We start from the raw sequence: 19,086 nt of genomic DNA, 5'->3' as shown, positions 1-19,086 counted from the left end.
GTTTGTGAACTTACAGCTAGTACAATGGCCAAAAATACAATACAATACAATAGTTTAATGTAGTTTGAGTATCGATCATCTGTTTTTGCCCTCTCTTGATCATGCGAACTACAAATTATCCAGGTTGAATACTGTTATCCTCTTAGGTGTCTGAGAAGCAGTACCATACAGTTGTCTACATAGAAGGACTGGAGAACTGATGCTAATGGGATAGTTTGGGTGTTTTGAGGTGGGGTTGTATGAGGTACTTATCCATAGTCAGTGTATTACCTACAGTAGATGGCATGGAGAAACAGACAGGAATATCAGCACGGGAGCAAAGCAATGTACTGCTAGTCAGTTAGTTTGTGTTATTATGCAACTTTGGTTAGTTCGGCTACACCAGAGTCACACAATAACACAAACAAACGGATCGATTGAGGCGGCGGTAGACGAGCAACTCCCATCTTCTGCAAAGTAAAATTACTGTTTTTTTCCCCATGGAATCCGGTTGCTTTGGCGAGAGCATAGATAATGGCTTCAGCTCCCCGTTGGAAACACAGACTGTGTAGCTGTCTCACAGCAAGGTAAACCGGCTAAAATATTCTAAATATAGGGTACACTTAAACTGATATTGATTTTTTTAGGTGGGCCTTTCTTTTAGGTGGCTAAAATATGTTTTTTCTGCCGGAACCGTCCACAGCAGTACATCGCTTTGGTTCCGTGCGGTAACTCCTGTCTGCTTCTCCAAGCTGGGGGCATGCCGACCGTCGTCTGCTGTAGGTAATACACTCACTACGGATAAGTACCTCATACAACCCCACTTCAAAACATCCAAACTCCTGCCCAACATGATGGTCTCAGGTGAGGTAGAGGAAAGGTGAAGTGGGTGGGATATTCCACACGTTTTCCAGAGCCGAGGTTCACTCAGAATGTAAACAAATGTTGCTCAATCAAAATACTCTCACCCATTAACCCGCATTTGAGCTTCAACACACCACAAACTTTCAATTGAAAGCAGTTGCAGGATTGCTTCGTTCTTGGCAAAAGAAAATTACAGAAACAATTTTCCAGGACATTAAACTCCTTCTCTCATTTTCAGGTGTTTTTAAGTAGTGAAAAACTAGTCGGCAATCTTCCAGTTTTTGTAGTATGCATGGGAACCCTGAAATCCCATCAACTCCAGGCACCTTCTCTGGAGCTTTTTAAGTTCAAATGGAGTGCGTTTGTAATTAAATTGTCTATTATCCAAAGTAAGAACTGTATAATCTACTTATAGTGAGCTTTATACTTACGAACAAGGTGCTGGTGGCTGGATTGGTTTCAATCTCGCTGTCAGAAAGAGTCCCTCTGGACTGAGTTAAATGAGCAGCCATTCTCCCTCCGAGGCCTTCTCCCGCTGTGCTGCTCAGGTCACTGTCAGCTCCAAGAGTCTCTCCAGAGCTGTTGCTAATCTAAAAATAAAACACCAGGTGTAAGAACAATACATAAGCAATGTTTCAGGTGCAGAAGGTTTTGGTGTGAGTAAATCATTTATATACAGTACAGAGAGTAATCTCTATGAGCTTGATCCAGCCCTTCATTGAATTTATATGATTTTTGCACCATGTGACACGAAAACTCCATGTTTTTAATGGTTGCACTATTCCATCATATCATTTTTTTCCAGAATTCTGTTTGTCTTTGAGAGATGATGAGGGTATTCCAGTTCATACTGTGCCTTCATAAAGCTGCAATAGTCTGAATTAAAACTGTTAAAATTGACTGGTTGTAAAAAAGAAAAGGAGAGGCAGCATTAGTCAGCATTTAAACATCTATGGGCTTTTGTTTATGTTGCTCTCTTTACCTAGTTAAAAATAACTTTAAATAATGTTGTACTGTTTTTATTGTATTGAAGTCAAATTGTAATTTCTGCATTCTAGGTTGATTTTGAGAGAAGGTGACAGTATTTCAGTTCATACTGTGCCTTGATTAAGATACAATAGTCTGAATTAAAACTTTTCAAATTGACTGGTTGTAAAAAAAAAAGAAAAAGAAAAGAGGCAGCATTATTCAGCATTTAAACATATGTGGGCTTTTATTTCTTATATTTATGAATGGTAGATCTTGGCCTATAATTGGACATGAGAACTGATCTTGTCTTGGAAAAAGGTTGGTGACCACTGGGCTAGATGAACTTTACCTGATGAAGGTCTGAGAACCGAAACATCATCAATAAAGTGAGTGAAAGTGATGGACAGTGTGAAGGATTCTTTGTTTTCTTACACAATTCATTAAAAATCCAGCCTGACAACTTTGTTATCTTTGAACATTTTAGGGGCTCCACTAGATCGACTAGAACAATGTTTGGCTGCACACCATGAGTTTGTAATGACTGGCCCTGGCTGGCCAGTAAAGTTTAAGGGGTTAAAGCAATATGCTGATATATACAATAATCCATAACCTACTATTAATTAAAGGAAAAGAAAAAAAGACTTAGTAGGATTTGTTGGCATCTAGTGGTGTGGTTGCAGCCTGCATCCAACTGAGTACCCCTCCGCTTACTCCTCCCTTTCCAAGACCGTGGTAACCACTGAGTGCCAAAACCGTGGTAATGCCGCTTGCCTCATTCAAGGGCCATCCTTACCATAATAAAACAACTTTAGGAGCAACGTAAATCAGATGGCAGCTGGCAGTAACACGGCGGCTGTCAGAGAACTACGGTGGCCTTAGGAAAGGTAAAAACGCTCAAGGCTCTCTCTAGAGCCAGTGTTTGGTTTGTCTGATCTGGGCTACTGTAAATACATGGCAGAGTAACATGGTGGACTCTGTGAAGAGGACCCGCTCCCTATGTAGATATGAAGGGCTCATTCTAAGCTAGTGAAAACACAACAATTCTTAGTTTCAGGTGATTGAAAATGTAGTATTATATTCCATTTCTGCTAATAGATCCCCTAAAATGTTGTCCATTGTTCCTTTTAAACGGTTTGGACCAAAAATGTCATCCTGGAATCTACACACAAGATGGGAAGTGCATAATATCTGAGTTGGCCGTGCCCTACCACTGTGCTGGCTTCTGAGTCCTGGCTGGTGCTTCTGGTCAGGATCGGTGGCTCCGAGCTTGTTACAGACTCTGTGTCGCTCTTCTGTAAACCCAAAGGAAAAAAAAAATAAAGAGGAATAAATAAATTCAGGGGTACACTTCAGTAAACAGTAAAAATGTGCTGCACATCATTAGCAGTTCATAGACCGCACAACAGGTCCTGGGTGAAGGCCGAGAGGCACGTTAAAAGTGTAGCCATATAAACACGGACGCTGAAGATCAGTCTCAGGCCGGTCTCTTGGTTGTGCAGCCTGCAGCTCTTAAGAGTGTTTGACTGTGACATTGTTTTTGTTTTAGCATCACAAACTGATGAATCACATCCAGCTATTTACCAAAGGTTTTGCATACATACATATAATTCTCTACAAACCTGAGATCCAGAGGTGACACCGAGGCCACTATCAGCACTGATCTGTGATTTCTTCTCCTCAGCATCAGTCACCTGGGGGCGCTGCTGCTTTGCTCCATCAGACCCTGAAGGACAGACCATGATTATCAGCATGTTTTTATGAGTAGGACTACATCATCTTACTGAGAGTCGCCTCACTCAAAGCCACCACAGCACAGCGACACTGACGCTACGTCCATCTAAAAGTGCCAAAGCCTCTATGTAAACACTACATTACACTTGAGACACAGCAAAGCAAACAGTATAACACTATCTTATTCATGTTTGTGAAATGATTTTGATAGCAAAGACTCTCTTAAGCTGCATCTAGCTAAAAAACTGACTACAATACATCTAATCTAAAGAGGTAAGAAAATGTGTTTCATTAAAATGTTTTCACATCTTTCTTTATACAATACAGGTGCTGAATGGAGTAGTAACAGATAAAGGTTTTAAAGATCAGGCAGAGAAGTTACAAGCAGAGAGTGCCATACCACTGGGAAAAAAGTTACAAATGAAAACAAAACTGCAAGAGCGCGACATTAATTCTCAAGTCACTGCTGCAAATGTGGCCCAAGTTACAACCAAAACAACAGACAGACACAGGCAGTTAGGCATGCAGACAAACTGGTGGACGGTAAAGGAGACATTTTCTGTTTCAAGTGTGATTTGTACTTCGTTATTTATCCCCTCAGTAGATTCAAACATGGTGACAAGTAGATCCTGACCACTTCCTTATTTTTTTTATTTTTTTTTGTGACTTAACTTTTGCGAACCATTTAAAAAAAAGCTTTCAACTGTGGAATATTGGCTGCAAATACACAATTTACAGCAAGTCACTTGAAACTGGAAAAAATACAGTTAAAAAGTGCAGGAAAGGGCAGCACATATTCATTTCTGCTCATCTTGAAGCATGGTGTCATGGAAAAGAAACACAGTGGAAAACAAAATTACATATTGCTTGAGCTTAAAGGCAGAATGAGTAGGATTTTCCTTAAAAAAACAACAACAACAACGTATGGACTCATACAAATATAATCATCACCTACGACCCTACTAGAAAAGTATGTGGCGGTGTCTTGATCTGTGTTCGGGATGTTTCGGGCGTCAACCTCTATAAAAAAAAAAGCAGTGACCGACCAGGTGCCAGATGGTGACACGCAGAGGTCTGTTTGATATGGAGAAAATCACAATATATTTTACCAAATTCTTCGATATTGCGACAATATTGTAGGGTTGACTATTGGTGCATTTACAAAATGTTTACACCATGAGATTTTTGATAGATAATCATCATGATGACCCTGACACACCAAGCGGACGGTCTGATCGTTCCAATACACGGATATTTTCAAAACGAAATTGGCAATCTGGAATGACGAATACAGACTACCGCGACCTGCTGGTGTGGAGATTTTTTTTCCTCACTCGCAGGCGGAGAACGTACGTAGTAGTTGGCCGTTGACTGTATTCTTTGTGGTGTGTTGGAGAGCAACTTTTTGGCCAAAACAACAGCGTAAGGCGACGCAACGGTCTTTCATTGCTGCTAGTTCCCTGATGTCGGGTTGGTGGGCCTTAAGGCAAATAATAGAACAGCTAAAACAATCTGGTAAGTTCAGAAAATTACATCACTTTACTGTGATGCAGCCTTTAAAACCAGGAGAAGACAACACTTATGCCATATTACGATATTATGATATCAAATTTAAGACAATATCTAGTCTCATATCACAATATTGATATATTGTGCTCATCCCGAAGCACACATTCAAGAGGAAGCTAAGAAAATGGCGGGAAAAAAATGGCGCGAAAAAAAAAGAAGCAGAGGTTTAGGTTGACTTTCATCCAGTGGCGTGCACCGTAACCCGAGTTGAGCCGGGGCGGAGGGGCCAACTTTGAACGGCAACTGACAAACCTACTCATTGTGCCTTTAAGCCAGTGACTATAGCATATAATTCCCAGATTTTTTTTATGTCAAGGACCCTAAAATCCACATCAGTAATCATTTGATTTTATATTAAATGTATAGAATTAAATAATGTGCCTGCCTAAACAGTTGGCAGTGAGAAAAAACGTCATTCCCACACGTGTTGGCTTCTACAGTATGTTCTGCATCCCACCTTGTGAGTTACATCTATTAGGTTAACAAGGCTGAGGCCATTGCATATTGTATTATAGTAAAACTAACACATATTGTAGTAATGCCTTCTGGAAGATAAACTGCCATGCACAAGGGAAAAAACATACCAAGACCAAGCTGCCATCTCAGGTCTTGATTAAACAAAACATGAAATATATTTTTGAAACTAAAACAAGGGCTTAATTTCTCACAGTGCTATATCTCTGAGAAATTCTGAGACCCCTTGTTGTCATATAAAGCAAATGTGATACCACTAAAAGGTTACCAAATATACTGCATATAGGAAATCCAGTGTCAAAACTAGAACATCTGTATCTCCACTTTGAAAAATGTATTCTCTTTCTCAGCTGAAATCACCCCGATTCACATCTCATTTGTAGTAAAAACTGAATCCAATCTTGATCTTATAATCTCACATCGAGACTCTTTGGCTTATATTTTGTTCCGTTATCCATTCAGAAATTCTTATTACGAGCACCCCTCTTTGTTTATTCATGTATAAAGACACTGGTGAGTTTGAAAAGGTGGAGAGAAGGGGGGTGGAAAAAGGTCAACAGCTGAACACCCCAATCCTTTTTATTCTTTTTTTTCGTGTGTGAAAAGTCTCTTACTCTGTGGTTTTTCCATAGCTTTTTGCTTATCCTGGTGCTTGCTCCACAATTCTACCCAAGATGCATTGCAAGCAAGGAGAGAAAGACAGAGAGAGAGTCAGAGAGCTGGTTGAAAAGGCATGTATGGTGGATGAGCATTAAAATCAAAACAAAAACAAATTAAGCATTGAGAAACTGTCATTGTTGAATGAAGGTGTTTTGTAATGTTTGCATGTAGCTGTGCTTTGGACAAAATCAAAAGAAGTATTTTGTTGTCAAGTTGGATCCACTGTGCGTAACAGCTACTAAGGTAACATTACAACACACCCAGAGCTCCCGGCCCAAAGTCCTGGAGAGCCACACAGTGGCATCAGAATGAGCTTTGGCTCTGATCGCAGGCCACCGACTGCATTTGTCTGGCTCTCCAGAGCAAAGGGTGAGAAAGCGAGAGAGAGGTTTGATTCGGAAAAGAGCGTGGGATGGGAGTTGAGAGGCCGACCAGCCAGCAGGTGAAATGGAGCAGTTGCAGAAGCCGGGATGCAAGTCTCACAGCAAACTGTAGAATTGAAGGTGCAACTTCTAACAGGAAGAGAAGGGGTGCGGGTAGGAGAGGAGTCAGGGTGGTTGACTCAAAGTGTCCCCCGTATACAGACCCAGGATGATTCTTAGATTATTAAGGATTTTCTAAGTCAGTTGGGTCTTTAGCGACCAATAGAAAATTTGTCTCTTTACTGGGACTGTTTACTGGGGAGTGTTGCTTCCACCCTCCATGCTGAGAGCAAAGGGAGCTGCCATTTTCTACAGCACGAAACCTGCAGTAAAGGCACAGACGAGCACCGATTTTATCGATGCACATACCTCTGGTTTCCCTCGTCCGCTACTGCAGATTTAGGTATTGGAAGATCAAAACAAACACATGCATTGAAGGTGCTAAGAGGCTCACAACAGAAGTCCAGAGAGGAGGCAAACAGGGGCACAGATGTTTAAGGAAAGGGAGACAAAGACACGCAGTCCAGGCTGGCACACAGGGAAATATTCCACAGACTTTTCAAGCCTACTTCATAGATTTTAACCAGGGCCAAATTCTGAATTTAGATTCTCATTTTAAATACATTTTTTGTACTTTTTCTTTTTTGCAAAGCCTACTGCAGTGATTATCTCCAGTATTTCAGGTCAAAGTGTGTGGAATATCATAACACCTGTAAGAATCTGTCGGGGACAAGTGGAGGGAACTTTCTTTGAAACGGTTGGAGGAGGGGGGTGGGGAGGAGAGACTGGTATTTAGGTTGATGAGCTTGTAGGGGACGGGGGGTAGGGGATCTCACAGTGCACATGCAACCGGGGCTGGGGTGGTGTACACACCAATCGAGGCAATAAAGTTCTCCTCGTTCAGACTCCGGGTATCAAAATGGCGGGCTCCTTTGCCCGTTGTGTGGTGGTGCGGCAGCTGCAGGTGAGGAACATTCAGGAGGCCCTGAGGTCTGGCGGTCTCCATACGACCAGAAGGACTCTCTTTACTCCCCGGGCTGCCAGCACTGTCTGTGGGGCTTCGCTTGCGTTTTTCTGGGTCTACCAAGTTATCAAAATGAAGAGGCCAAAGACAGAATTCATCAAGATTAAAGAAAAAAAGAAAATATGTGGAAGTTTAAACTGGGAGCGGATTAGCAGTATTAGACAAAGAAGGAAAAACATTGATGAGATCTAAACTTTACAATTAGTTAATGTTTTAGTGAATTAACATCAAAGTAGCATGCAGCTTAAAGCTTAATTTAGACATGGACAAGTGTTAGTAGCACAGGCTCGCTGCTATTATGCTTTTAAGCACAAAAAGTCTTAAAAGTTTTTAAGATCTACTTTATAGAAAATCACACAAACCAGGATGATATGAATGCACTCCTGTGCCAACCTGTGTACGGGACATACCTTTGGTTTGATAATGTGTGCGTGCTATTTCCAGTAAGCTGAAGACACTGGCCATTCCTCCGAGGCCTGCGTTGGTGTAGGAGTGCTCCAGACTGGAAACTGTGCACTTCAAGATGTCCAGCATGCCTTTGTACACCTTTCTGCTTACCTCCTGCAAATAAAACAAAGTAACAAGGTTTATAATGATTTCAACAACAACATTTGTGATTGACATTTTCTTGAATTAGCTTTTAAGTCAATGTTATGGTGCAAGTTTGCAGCAAGTGCACTTGACTGTGACCAACAGAGTGTTGTTAAAGGGATAGTTTGGGTGTTTTGAAGTGGGGTTGTATGAGGTACATATCTCCATAGTCAGTGTATTACCAACAGCAGATGATCCAATTTGGGGAGGCAGACAGGAGTTTCAACAGTCTATGTTTCAGGGGAACTGAAGCTTTTATCTATGCGCTCGCCAAAGCAACCTGACTCCATTTAAAAGAACAGTAATTATTCCTCTCTTTACATGGGAGTTGCTGGTCTACCCCTGCTTTGATCAGTTGGTATGTTTGTGTTGTTGTGTGACTTTGGTTATTTTAGATTCACCAAAGTCACACAATAGCAGTAGACCAACGGTAGACCAGCAACTCCTTCTGCGAGGTCAAATTGCAGGTATTTTCAATGGAGTCTGGTGGCTGTCTGACAGCAAGGTAAACCGGCGAAAAAAATTCTAAATATAGCGTACACTTAAAGGGATATAGTCTTTTTAGTTGGGCCTTTCTTCTTGATGTCTAAAATATGTTTTGCTGCTGCGCCTGTCCACAGCAGTACATTAGTTTGCTCCCATGCTGGTACTCCTTTCTGTTTCTCCAAAGTGGGGGCGTGCCGACCCTCATCAACTGTAGGTAATACGCTGACTATGGATAAGTACCTTACACAAGCTCACTTCAAAATACCGCAACTATCCCTTTAACATTAATTATCGAGTAACCCATAGCTGCAAAACGTCACTTTATGTACATTCAAAGTGAACTACGGGCAACTATTTTGATAATCGATTAATTGTTTTAGTCATTTTTCAAATAAAAAAGCCAAACAATTGCTGGGTCCAGCATCTCAAATGTGAGGATTTGATGCTTTGCTTTGTCATACAGTATATGATTGTAAAATGACCATCTTTGGCTTTTGGACTGTTAAATTGGTATAACGGGTATTATTTCACTATTTTCTGACATTTTATAGATAAAATGATTAATCAGCAGCAACATTCAATAATGAAAATAAGTGTTAGTTGTAGCCCTGACAATTAAATAAAATTTTCTAAACAAAGACCCGTATGTGGAGAAAAAAAAACATGCTACTTCCAATAAAGAATTAAAAATGCATACTGGTCCAAATGTTTTATTCGTCTGGCCTTGTTGTTTGTATCATGTATTTCCTGGCACATCGGTTTACAGTGGGGAGGAAAAAACAAGAGCCTCACCACATCGCGTATGATCTCCTGTCGGGCGTCTTCCTCCGACTGGATGGCTCGGTTAAGCTTACTCAGCACAAAGACACGAAGCTGCTCGTTCTCCAACAGGCGGCGCACTTTTTTCATGTTGAGCCAGCCGACTCCCTGACCATCCAGAACGCTCTGCACCACCTCCTTCAAGAACTGCTGGTTCTCACTGAATCAAAACAAACACAGTAGCACGATTAAATTAAATATTATGTTATCACAATATGCTCTAATCGTTCATGCTGTAAAACAGAAGTTGTACATTCGAAAGAAGTCATTACCTGGTGTTGTTGACTCTGCCCTGAGGAGAGGGAGATTCTCTCTTCACTGTTGGACTGTGCTTGATGACTGAAGACTTCTGGTCCACAAGTGCTCGAGGTGCACGAGCGCCTGGAACAAGAACCAAAACAATGAGACTTTCTGAACACCACAGACTAAGATAATCAAAATAACAAAACTGCAAACTACTAGGTCACTAGACAGAAGAGGACTCAGTAGAAGAGAACTGGACACACACAAAGGCATTTGCTCACCAGGAACTGTAAACCAGGACAGGAATCAACTCTCAAACTACTCTTTTTTTAAGGCTAATACATCAAATAGAAAAGAAAGCAGTTGACATCACTGTGTGAAGAGGACAGACACACCTGGAATCTACTGAAGGTTATCTACTGCTGAACAGAAACATTACTGGAGCTGCTAGAGTCTATTATTACAACAAGAGAGGTGAAGGACAAATCAAACAGGGACATGGTGCGCGCACACGCACACACACACACACACACACTACACACACACAGGAGTCCAAATGGTGCTCTTGGTGGTGGCATCACACATTAGCAGCATAGAGATGTGAGGTCAGACGGGGGATAGTTTGGACAGCAACTACATCAGTGATATCATGCATGAAAGAAAAGAAAGAGATGAGTGAAAGGCAAGGGGAAATGAGCTACACTACAATGTCACAACTCATTTTTATACACTACTGGACTGCTGTGGGATGCTTGGTATCTGCGAGTTGTCAGGGTTGGGTCAATCATTTTATTTTAGCATTATTATAATATAATCATTAATAATCATAATCATTCTCTCAATTGACTCAAATGAATACATATGAGACTTGACCCAGACAGGAGTCCAAACCACTGCAGCATTTAATGAAGCTGCTCATTAATGAGCGTCATATCTCCTTGCAGAAGTCTCTTGTTTTTTTATACCTTAGAGACGCCGTCGATTTTTCACACTGCTATTAATGACCTCAAAGATGTCCCTACGTTTCAGGACATAATAAATTCCCCTGATGAGAATTCTTTTTTTTCACTCTATTTAAAGCTGGGCAGACACTGTGTGTTTTTATTAATCATGTACGTGGTGTTGACTCACACTACACGTTTTAATCTGCCTTTCTGCACAGCCAGAACCTGCGGCTTTTATGACTCACATTGTACGGATCAATTGACCGGCCACGATGTGGGTGCACCCACTGAGTGTAAACACAGAGCCCCCGGTTGGATTTGTCCATTGACAATTCCAATAAAGTTTATTCAAGCAAGACAGCCATGTCCTCAACGATGTTGATAAAAACAGAGAAAGGCAGAATTATGGAGTGAGAAGAAACTAGAATTACCGCTTTGTGGTTGTATGCCTCCACTAACCAAACAAGTTGCAATTTACATCCATGTCTGTCCAAAACCTCATCACTTCATAATTTTATCCTATTAGACATTTGTGTAAAAGTGTCATAATTGGCACATGAATTCTTGAGGTAAGGCCAAAAACATGTTTTTTGAGGTCACAGTGACCTTTAACCACCAAAATGTAATCAGTTCATCCTTCAGTCCAAATTTGTTTTGTGTCCATACATCCATATAGTATTCAGATTACGCCCCCTAGTGTTCAATGCAAAGATATGCATCTCCTTATGGATGGATAGAAATGCCACTGCAGATATAGGAGTTAAGTTAATTTTGACATTTATCATTTTTTTCCAAAGTGAAAAGTTTGACGGCATATTTAGCTAACATTGGTAGCATGCTAGCTGTGTAACATATAGAGTGCGAGCGTAGTGGTACATACGGCTAACACAATATTTCACAAAACTGCTAGATATGCCGCAAAAAACGTATAAGTATATAAATAGAGCTGTATTACATTCATCAATAAATCATTATTATTAATAATTCCACTTCTTGTGGCACACAGTCAATACGGTCTGTGTGTTATGTTATCTGGTGCAAAAGTTAAACATTTTTCAACGTACTCAAGGCAAATTACGGACCAAAAAATAAGGAGGGACTTGTTTTGCAAACACATCGGAGATCACAGAGGTTCTCATAGGAATGAATGAACTGCGAACTGCCTGTGGACTTGTATAAAGAGCTATGTGGAAACGTGGTGCAATGCCTCCGGCCACAAAAGACAAATATGAATCCGCAGTCAGCTGGAAGATGCAGACAATATGGTGACTGTTCTGCAATGAAGTTCAGTTTTATATCACAGATATATCACACATCACGTGAGAAATACTAAACCAGTGATATCAAAACAAGTTCACTACAGTTAGCAGTCATGTGGGAAATAAGACCGCGGAACAACTCAAACAGCAAAACAGCCGACAAAAATCTCTGACATGCCAGAAATCCAGACAGATTGTTGATCGTTAAAGCAGTTAATCAGGCTTCATGAGCCCCCTCAGACTGCACGTCAAACGACCCTGACAGAAACATATCTGTACAGTGTCTACTCAAGTCCCTTTGCACTTGTTGGCACGGCGCATTGGTTCACGAAATGATTGATGTGTTGATGAAATAAAATCCAACCTGATCAAACAGAGAAATTAAGAGTCTGACCAGGCTGGAACTCAAATGGTCAGACCTAAATCGGGTTTAGGTTGAGTCAAAGTTCAAGGGAACATGTAAAACAATACATAAAGGATGTGTACCATCATCACAATATTTTTGCAACCAAAGATCTTATACAAATGTAGCATGTTTTAAGTACTGAACTTTGTCTGTAGGTGGCTGAAAAATCCAGGTAATCTGAGCACAGTAACCTACAGCTCTACTGCCCCTCACTAGTCTGTCCTGAGCTGCACAAAAAAAAACAAATATAAAGAAAAATCTAAGGGTAAGATGAACTCACACTTTGACCATTTAGTTACTTGCTGATTCAGTTTCTACAGCATGAATGTATGAGGGAGGAGCAGAGGACAGAAAGCTTTTCTGATCCGACATCTGTCATTACAGGCTGGTTTATGTGACAGCGGGGATCTATTGTTTATTATTGCTGCTGGAGTGTCATGGGGACAAGAAATTAGTTTTTATTCCCAATACCGATGCTTTGATTGCACAAGCAGAATGTTTCAGCAGGTTTTTGTTTGAAAACCAATAAAGCATAGCTGTTTGAGAATAAATCATAAAGTGAGTGCAATAGAAGCAGCACTTGAAACCCAAAGGCTCTTTATGAGTAAACATTAATGCAGGAAGACGGTTATGGATTCTGTCCACTATGAATGTGGCCAGACATATCTTAGGCTAAATGAAAAAGTTTGTCGGTAACAAACAGTAGTAGCTCCACTGGAGTCTGAAGGTTTTCATTAATATTCTTTGCGGGAAGGCCTGCAGCTTTTAACTGCAGCTTTTAACTGTGGCTAGATGAGCCCGGAGGTTTATTAATGGAGGATAATTTGAGGCTGCAGCCTTTTTTAAATAGTCCTTGACTTTAGGGGGCAAATGATTTGTCGACACAAGTAACAAGGGAGAGATGGTAGTGAAGTCTGGGCCTGGGCCAGCAAAAACTTAAATGCAACCGCACAAACAGGTCAGCTTGCAAACAAAGTTAGATCACCAGCATACAAAGTGTCACTCTAGTATCAACATCAGCCAGATTTTAGGCCTGACTTGACCCAGCCAGGTTGAAAATTATAATAATAAATCCATCTGACAGTCACTCAAGTGTCTGAATCAAATTAAACGCAGCCATTCATATAAATAAAAAAATACTAGGGCTGGCTGTCAATAGATTAAAATATTTCATCGCAATTAATCACAGATTAATAACACATTCATGAACATCTGTTCAAAATGTACCTTAAAAGGGAGATTTTTCAAGAATGTAATACCCTTACCAACATGGGAGCGGACCAATATGCTGCATTATGCAAATCTATATTTATTATTGGAAATCAATTAATAACATAAAACAATGACAAATGTTGTCCAGAAACCCTCACAGGTACTGCATTTAGCATAAAAAATGTACTCAAATCATAACATGGTAAACTGCAGCCCAACAGGCAACAACAGCTGTCAGTGTGTCAGTGACTTGCCCCAAACTGCATGCGATTATCATAAAGTGGGCATGTCTGTACAGGGGAGACTCGTGGGTACCCATAGAACAAATTTTAATTTATATATCTTAAGGTCAAGGGACCCCTTTGAAAATAGCCATGTCAGTTTTTCCTCGCCAAAATTTAGCGGAAGTTTGGAGCGTTATTTAGCCTCCTTTGCCCCCTACAGCCTAAAAATCGCAAGTAAGAAATTAGTGGCGTTAAAATGAATTTGCATTTTTTGCATCAACGTGTTTCTATCGCATTAACTTTGACAGCCCTAATAAATACGTAAAATACGTAAGAAATATCACTTATCAGCAATTATCCTTGGGAATTCGAACATTACATGTGCCCTTCAGATTTTTTTTATCCCATTGAAAATGAATTTATGTAATTTCCCCGTCTTCATGTAGTATGGCCTGTGACACCAGATACACCCATACCTAAGGTCTCTTCTGGGCTAAAACCTACACATTTCTGTTATTGAGTGTCATCAGCTCTGCACACATTCTCTGGAACAGACACAACTGAAAACTATTTGGTCAACTTGACGGACAGGAAACCACTGAATCACAAACCTAATTGGAAACCTGCACATACAAAGAAAGAAAAACCTGAAAAGCCTTCAGGAAGAAAGTATCTGTAAATTAACTGTAATAATGTAAGTTTTCTATCTAGGATGGCCTACTTTATGAATTGATTTAAGATTTCATGAAAGGATTGTGACCATTCATTAAAAGACAATGGCAGCGCTGCAGATGAACCGATGTAGAGGAAAAACGGGTGCTGTCATCACAAACAATGACTTATAGCGCAACATCACGCATAACATAGAATATGTGACTGTGTGTTGTTATTGTTGTTGCATTATGTCTTTCATTGTCTGCTGTGAGCCGTCTGGCTAGTTTCCCCTATCTAGATTTATTAAGTTATCTATTGATCTATCTATCTAACAGTAGGATGTAAAATCTGCCTTGTGAATATGACACCACTAGAGACAAAATTCACTTCCACGGACAAACCCCCTCATTATAAGTGAAGGCTTTTGTAATGTTTTACAAAAGACAAATAACACCAGAAATTGAAAATATGTAATTCATAGGGCTGTCCAGGTTAACGTGATAATTCAAATTCGTTTTAATGCCACTAAATTCTTTAACGATCTTTTGGAGGTTGTAGCGGGCTCAGTTTTAAAGCTACTGGCATCATATGAAATGAGAAAACCTAGGGAATCGATATAGTAGCTTGTCGGGAAGGAGGCTAAATAACGCTCCAAATGTACGCTAAATTTTGGCGAGGAAAAACTGTCATGGCCATTTTCAAAGGGGTCCCTTGACCTCTGACCTCAAGATATGTGAATGAAAATGGGTTCTCTGGGTACCCACGAGTCTCCCCTTTACAGACATGTCCACTTTGTGATAATCACATGCAGTTTGGGGCAAGTCATAGTCAAGTCAGCACACTGACACACTGACAGCTGTTGTTGCCTGTTGGGCTGCAGTTTAACATGTTATGATTTGAGCATATTTTTTATGCTAAATGCGGTACCTGTGAGGGTTTCTGGACAATATTTGCCCACTCCCATTTTGTTAATCGCGATTAAATATTTTAAATGACTGACAGCCTGAGTAATTTACTTTAATTAAGAACACTGTTCAATCTATTTTTGAAATATTATACTGTCCACTGCTTCTGACACACTAATTATGTTTCAGTAGGTACTGTTGTAATTATATAAACAACTACCCAGAGCCTCTTGAGATAGCTCTGTCAAACAGTGACAGCCTCAGTTCCCCCCAACCCCACCTGACAGCTCCCAGGAAACACAAACAATGCTCTGCAACATCGGGCCTTATCTATGAAGTCTGGAGTGTTTACTGTAATGTTGGCACAACCATAACTTAACTACCAGGTTGTAGTTTTCATGACAAACATCTAGACAAGCCTGGTAAAAGCCAGATAAGAAAAAAAAAAGATTTTCACCAGTTAGCTTTAAAATTTGCATAATGTTACTGCAGTCACTGCTCATTGTGTACAGCACAATGATTGGGCCCAACCCCATTTGTACTCTGTGGGAGCATAAAGGACAAGAAAACAAAGAGAAACAATGCATGCTGGTAGATTAGCTTAGTGTATTCTGTTCTTATTCTGTATCTCCAACATCCTGTTCTCTGTCCTGTGCTTCATTGGGTTCCCTGTGGTTATTTGTTGCAAAGTGTATTGTTTCATTTTTCCTGTGATTGCTGATGTTAGATCTAGGTATATTTTTTCTCATAGGTCCTTTGAAACTCTCTTGTGATAATAAATAAAGTTAAACATACTGTGAGTGAAATAACAGTTAGTCAGTGGAAGGGGAACAGTCACTATGAATGGCGGCGTGGTAACAACAGACTCAATGCTCCACTGGATCTTTGATGACACACACGGTGACTGAAATGAGGATAGACAAGAGGGGGATGCTGGGAGATGTAGTTGACTGGCTTGGAGAAGCATGCAGCTCACTCGATTAAAGGGCAGAACCCACCTTCTCCGCTCCCCGGGCCGGCCTCTGTAATTATCTCCATTAGAGAATTTAGCCCAAATACTGCACACAAAACCCAGAATTAGTGCCGCGAAAAAGGTGGACAGAGAGAGGGACACCGGCCCAGACACAACCAGTCTGAACATCAACCCATAACACAACAGACATGCACACTCAACATGGTGCCAAAACAAAGAAAATAAGTAAAAGTAAAAGAGACAGGGGTAGACAGAAAAGAGAAAAAGACAACATGTACTGATGATGGTATCAAGCCTGAAAGTGTTCGATGACTAATGCCAACACATTCAACATTTACAGTACCAAGTAGGAGCTGTGTATCGTTCATACTTTACACATCAGTGGCCTGGGCCATGTGAATAATGGTGAACAGTCCAGTTCAACAATGAAAATGTAAATCTAGAGCAATGGATGGAGTGATTTCTTTAGAATTTGTGTATGATGTAAGGCAGGAATCTTGTTTTGAACAGAAAAACACAAAGGATAATCATGATACACAGTAAAATATACTTCATTAGAAAACCTGAGATTTTCTTAAAATAGTGACTGACCTCAAAAAGGGAAGGAAACACTCAACAATAGGAGCCACCACACAAGCAAGCAAGGATTAAACACACATGAGAGTCGGGAAGCAGCAGTTGGGAAATAAACACCATTCACTGAGAACAGATCTTTCTGTGAACGTCATTCAATGAAATACATGTAAATGTAACTATATCGAAACATTAATGCATTTTAAAGGGCGGGTCCATTATTTTTGTTTTGTTTTCTAGGTTTTTATATCAATCTGTAGCTTCACAGTGGTGTTCCTGTTGTATTCAAATCCAAACTTTCACATTTTGGTCAAAGTATGTTTTAGTGTCAAAATGCTTTTTTCCCCAAGCCCTTCTAAAATCTTTTTCCCGTATGACCTGATGTAGGTTTCTGCATGATGACGCTGCTACATACTGTATACAATATACAGTATATACATCCTCATGGTCAGTGGATTAAGATACAGTAACTTAGTAACTTAGATGGCAGTCGGCATGCTCCCAGTTTGGAGAAGCAGATAGGAGTACCAGCATGGAAGCTAAGCAATGTACTACCAGCAACTCCCGTGTTCTGCAATGTAAAATGAATGTTTTTGTTAATGGAGTCTGGTCTAGCAGCTTTGAAGGGAAAGATATAACGGCTTCAGTTCCCCGTCGAAAAGAGCTGTCTGATCGCAAGGTAAAAAGGTGAAAATATTCTAAATATAGCGTACACGTAAACTGATTTTTTACCTCGCGGTCAGAAAGCCTTTTCCGACGGGGAACTGAAGCCATTATATCGCTCTCTTCAAAGCCACCAGACTACATTCACAAAAGTAGTAATTGTACCTCGCAGAACGCGGGAGCATACATACAAACCCACTTCAAAATATCCAAAATAACCCTTTAGGTTATTTCCAAACCTTGCACAGCTAACTTTGACTCAGCTAGTTCTAGCGTTCACATTATTTATAACCTTACTGATTAGCTTCGATTAGCTTACTTTGGTAAACTACATCACTGATTTTTGCAACAACTGAGTGGGCGTTTCCATTTGAACAAAACGGAACAGAACGTAGATGGACCCGTCCTTTGAAAAGGACTAAATGTCCTTCTTGTCGTATGAGGATGTGCAGATGCCACACCACTAACAGTTTGTAGTCACAGAAGAAATCACTATAAATGTGTGCATTACGACGCATCAAATCGACTCCCACCAGTCACACAGAGCGGAATGGCAAAGGAACAGAGGGGAAGGATGGATAGACATGAATGACATTAAAAGGTGTATCTTCTATCTTAGGCCTATGATGAGAAACAGGGTGTAAGATAGGTATAGGTCACTTCAAGGATAAAGAGATGCCTAGTCAGGGGGCTAAAACAAACTATCACACCAGACATAACATACCCGGGCTGTCAGGGTCATCTGAACGACAAAGACAAAACACATCATATTCAAAAGGAACAGAACATTTTCTATGGCAGCTATTCCACGTGGAGTGGAGCTATTGAGTTAGATTAACATGCTTCACCTGTTTTTTCTCTCAGTTACAGTGAAAATCCAGCCCAAACAGACTTCTCATTACCCTCTTAAACTTTGGAATATCGTTATTAAACTAGCTATTATTTAGTATTTCAATATTACTCCCTGTAACTTTAGCAAAGCATGACAGATATGTCTGCATAATTCTTTAATAAATAGCTGAATTTGAGTATCAGCTACAGCTGGATAACTTTTTATTACTGTATGTTTAGGTTTCCATTCATGCGTAACTGCAGTTTATCTGATATCAACATCTGAGTCCTCATTAAAACCATATATCCCACAGTTGGTTTGGATTGCTCACTCTTTCTCTGTTTGTATGGAAAAAAGACCTGCTTTTGCCACATTTATCTGCTTCCAAACAATAATAGTTAGTAGTTTGGAATTTTCAATTAGTTTTTAATTCTATTTTAGTTTTGACTTTATTTTAGTTTTCAGAGTGCATTTGCTTATTTTAGTTTAGTTTCAGTTTTTCAGAAAGTTTCAGTTTTTATATACTTAGTTTTTTTTTGTTTAGTTTAGTTTGTTTTGTTAGGGCTAGGTATAATGTCTCGCTACCGGGGCACAAATTTGTACCGATGTC

At 40.1% G+C, this 19,086-nt stretch overlaps 1 protein-coding gene across 1 annotated transcript in view; it reads right to left on the bottom strand.

Moving 5' to 3' along the window:
- The window catches only part of madd (MAP-kinase activating death domain), a 68,607-nt gene that overhangs the window by 13,176 nt on the left and 36,345 nt on the right, over positions 1–19,086 (bottom strand). Inside the window, exons 17-25 of the mRNA XM_074622332.1 lie at positions 18,369–18,386; positions 9,861–9,969; positions 9,562–9,748; positions 8,103–8,253; positions 7,542–7,748; positions 6,201–6,251; positions 3,432–3,535; positions 3,021–3,104; positions 1,275–1,433 (exon numbers count right to left, since the gene is read on the bottom strand). Coding sequence (XP_074478433.1) covers positions 1,275–1,433; positions 3,021–3,104; positions 3,432–3,535; positions 6,201–6,251; positions 7,542–7,748; positions 8,103–8,253; positions 9,562–9,748; positions 9,861–9,969; positions 18,369–18,386 — 1,070 coding nt within the window. The remainder of the gene's footprint in view (positions 1–1,274; positions 1,434–3,020; positions 3,105–3,431; positions 3,536–6,200; positions 6,252–7,541; positions 7,749–8,102; positions 8,254–9,561; positions 9,749–9,860; positions 9,970–18,368; positions 18,387–19,086) is intronic.

Source organism: Sebastes fasciatus, chromosome 2 (assembly GCF_043250625.1).
Source record: "Sebastes fasciatus isolate fSebFas1 chromosome 2, fSebFas1.pri, whole genome shotgun sequence".
NCBI classification, from domain to species: Eukaryota; Metazoa; Chordata; class Actinopteri; order Perciformes; family Sebastidae; genus Sebastes; species Sebastes fasciatus.
This window is presented reverse-complemented; position numbering and strand designations above follow the sequence as displayed.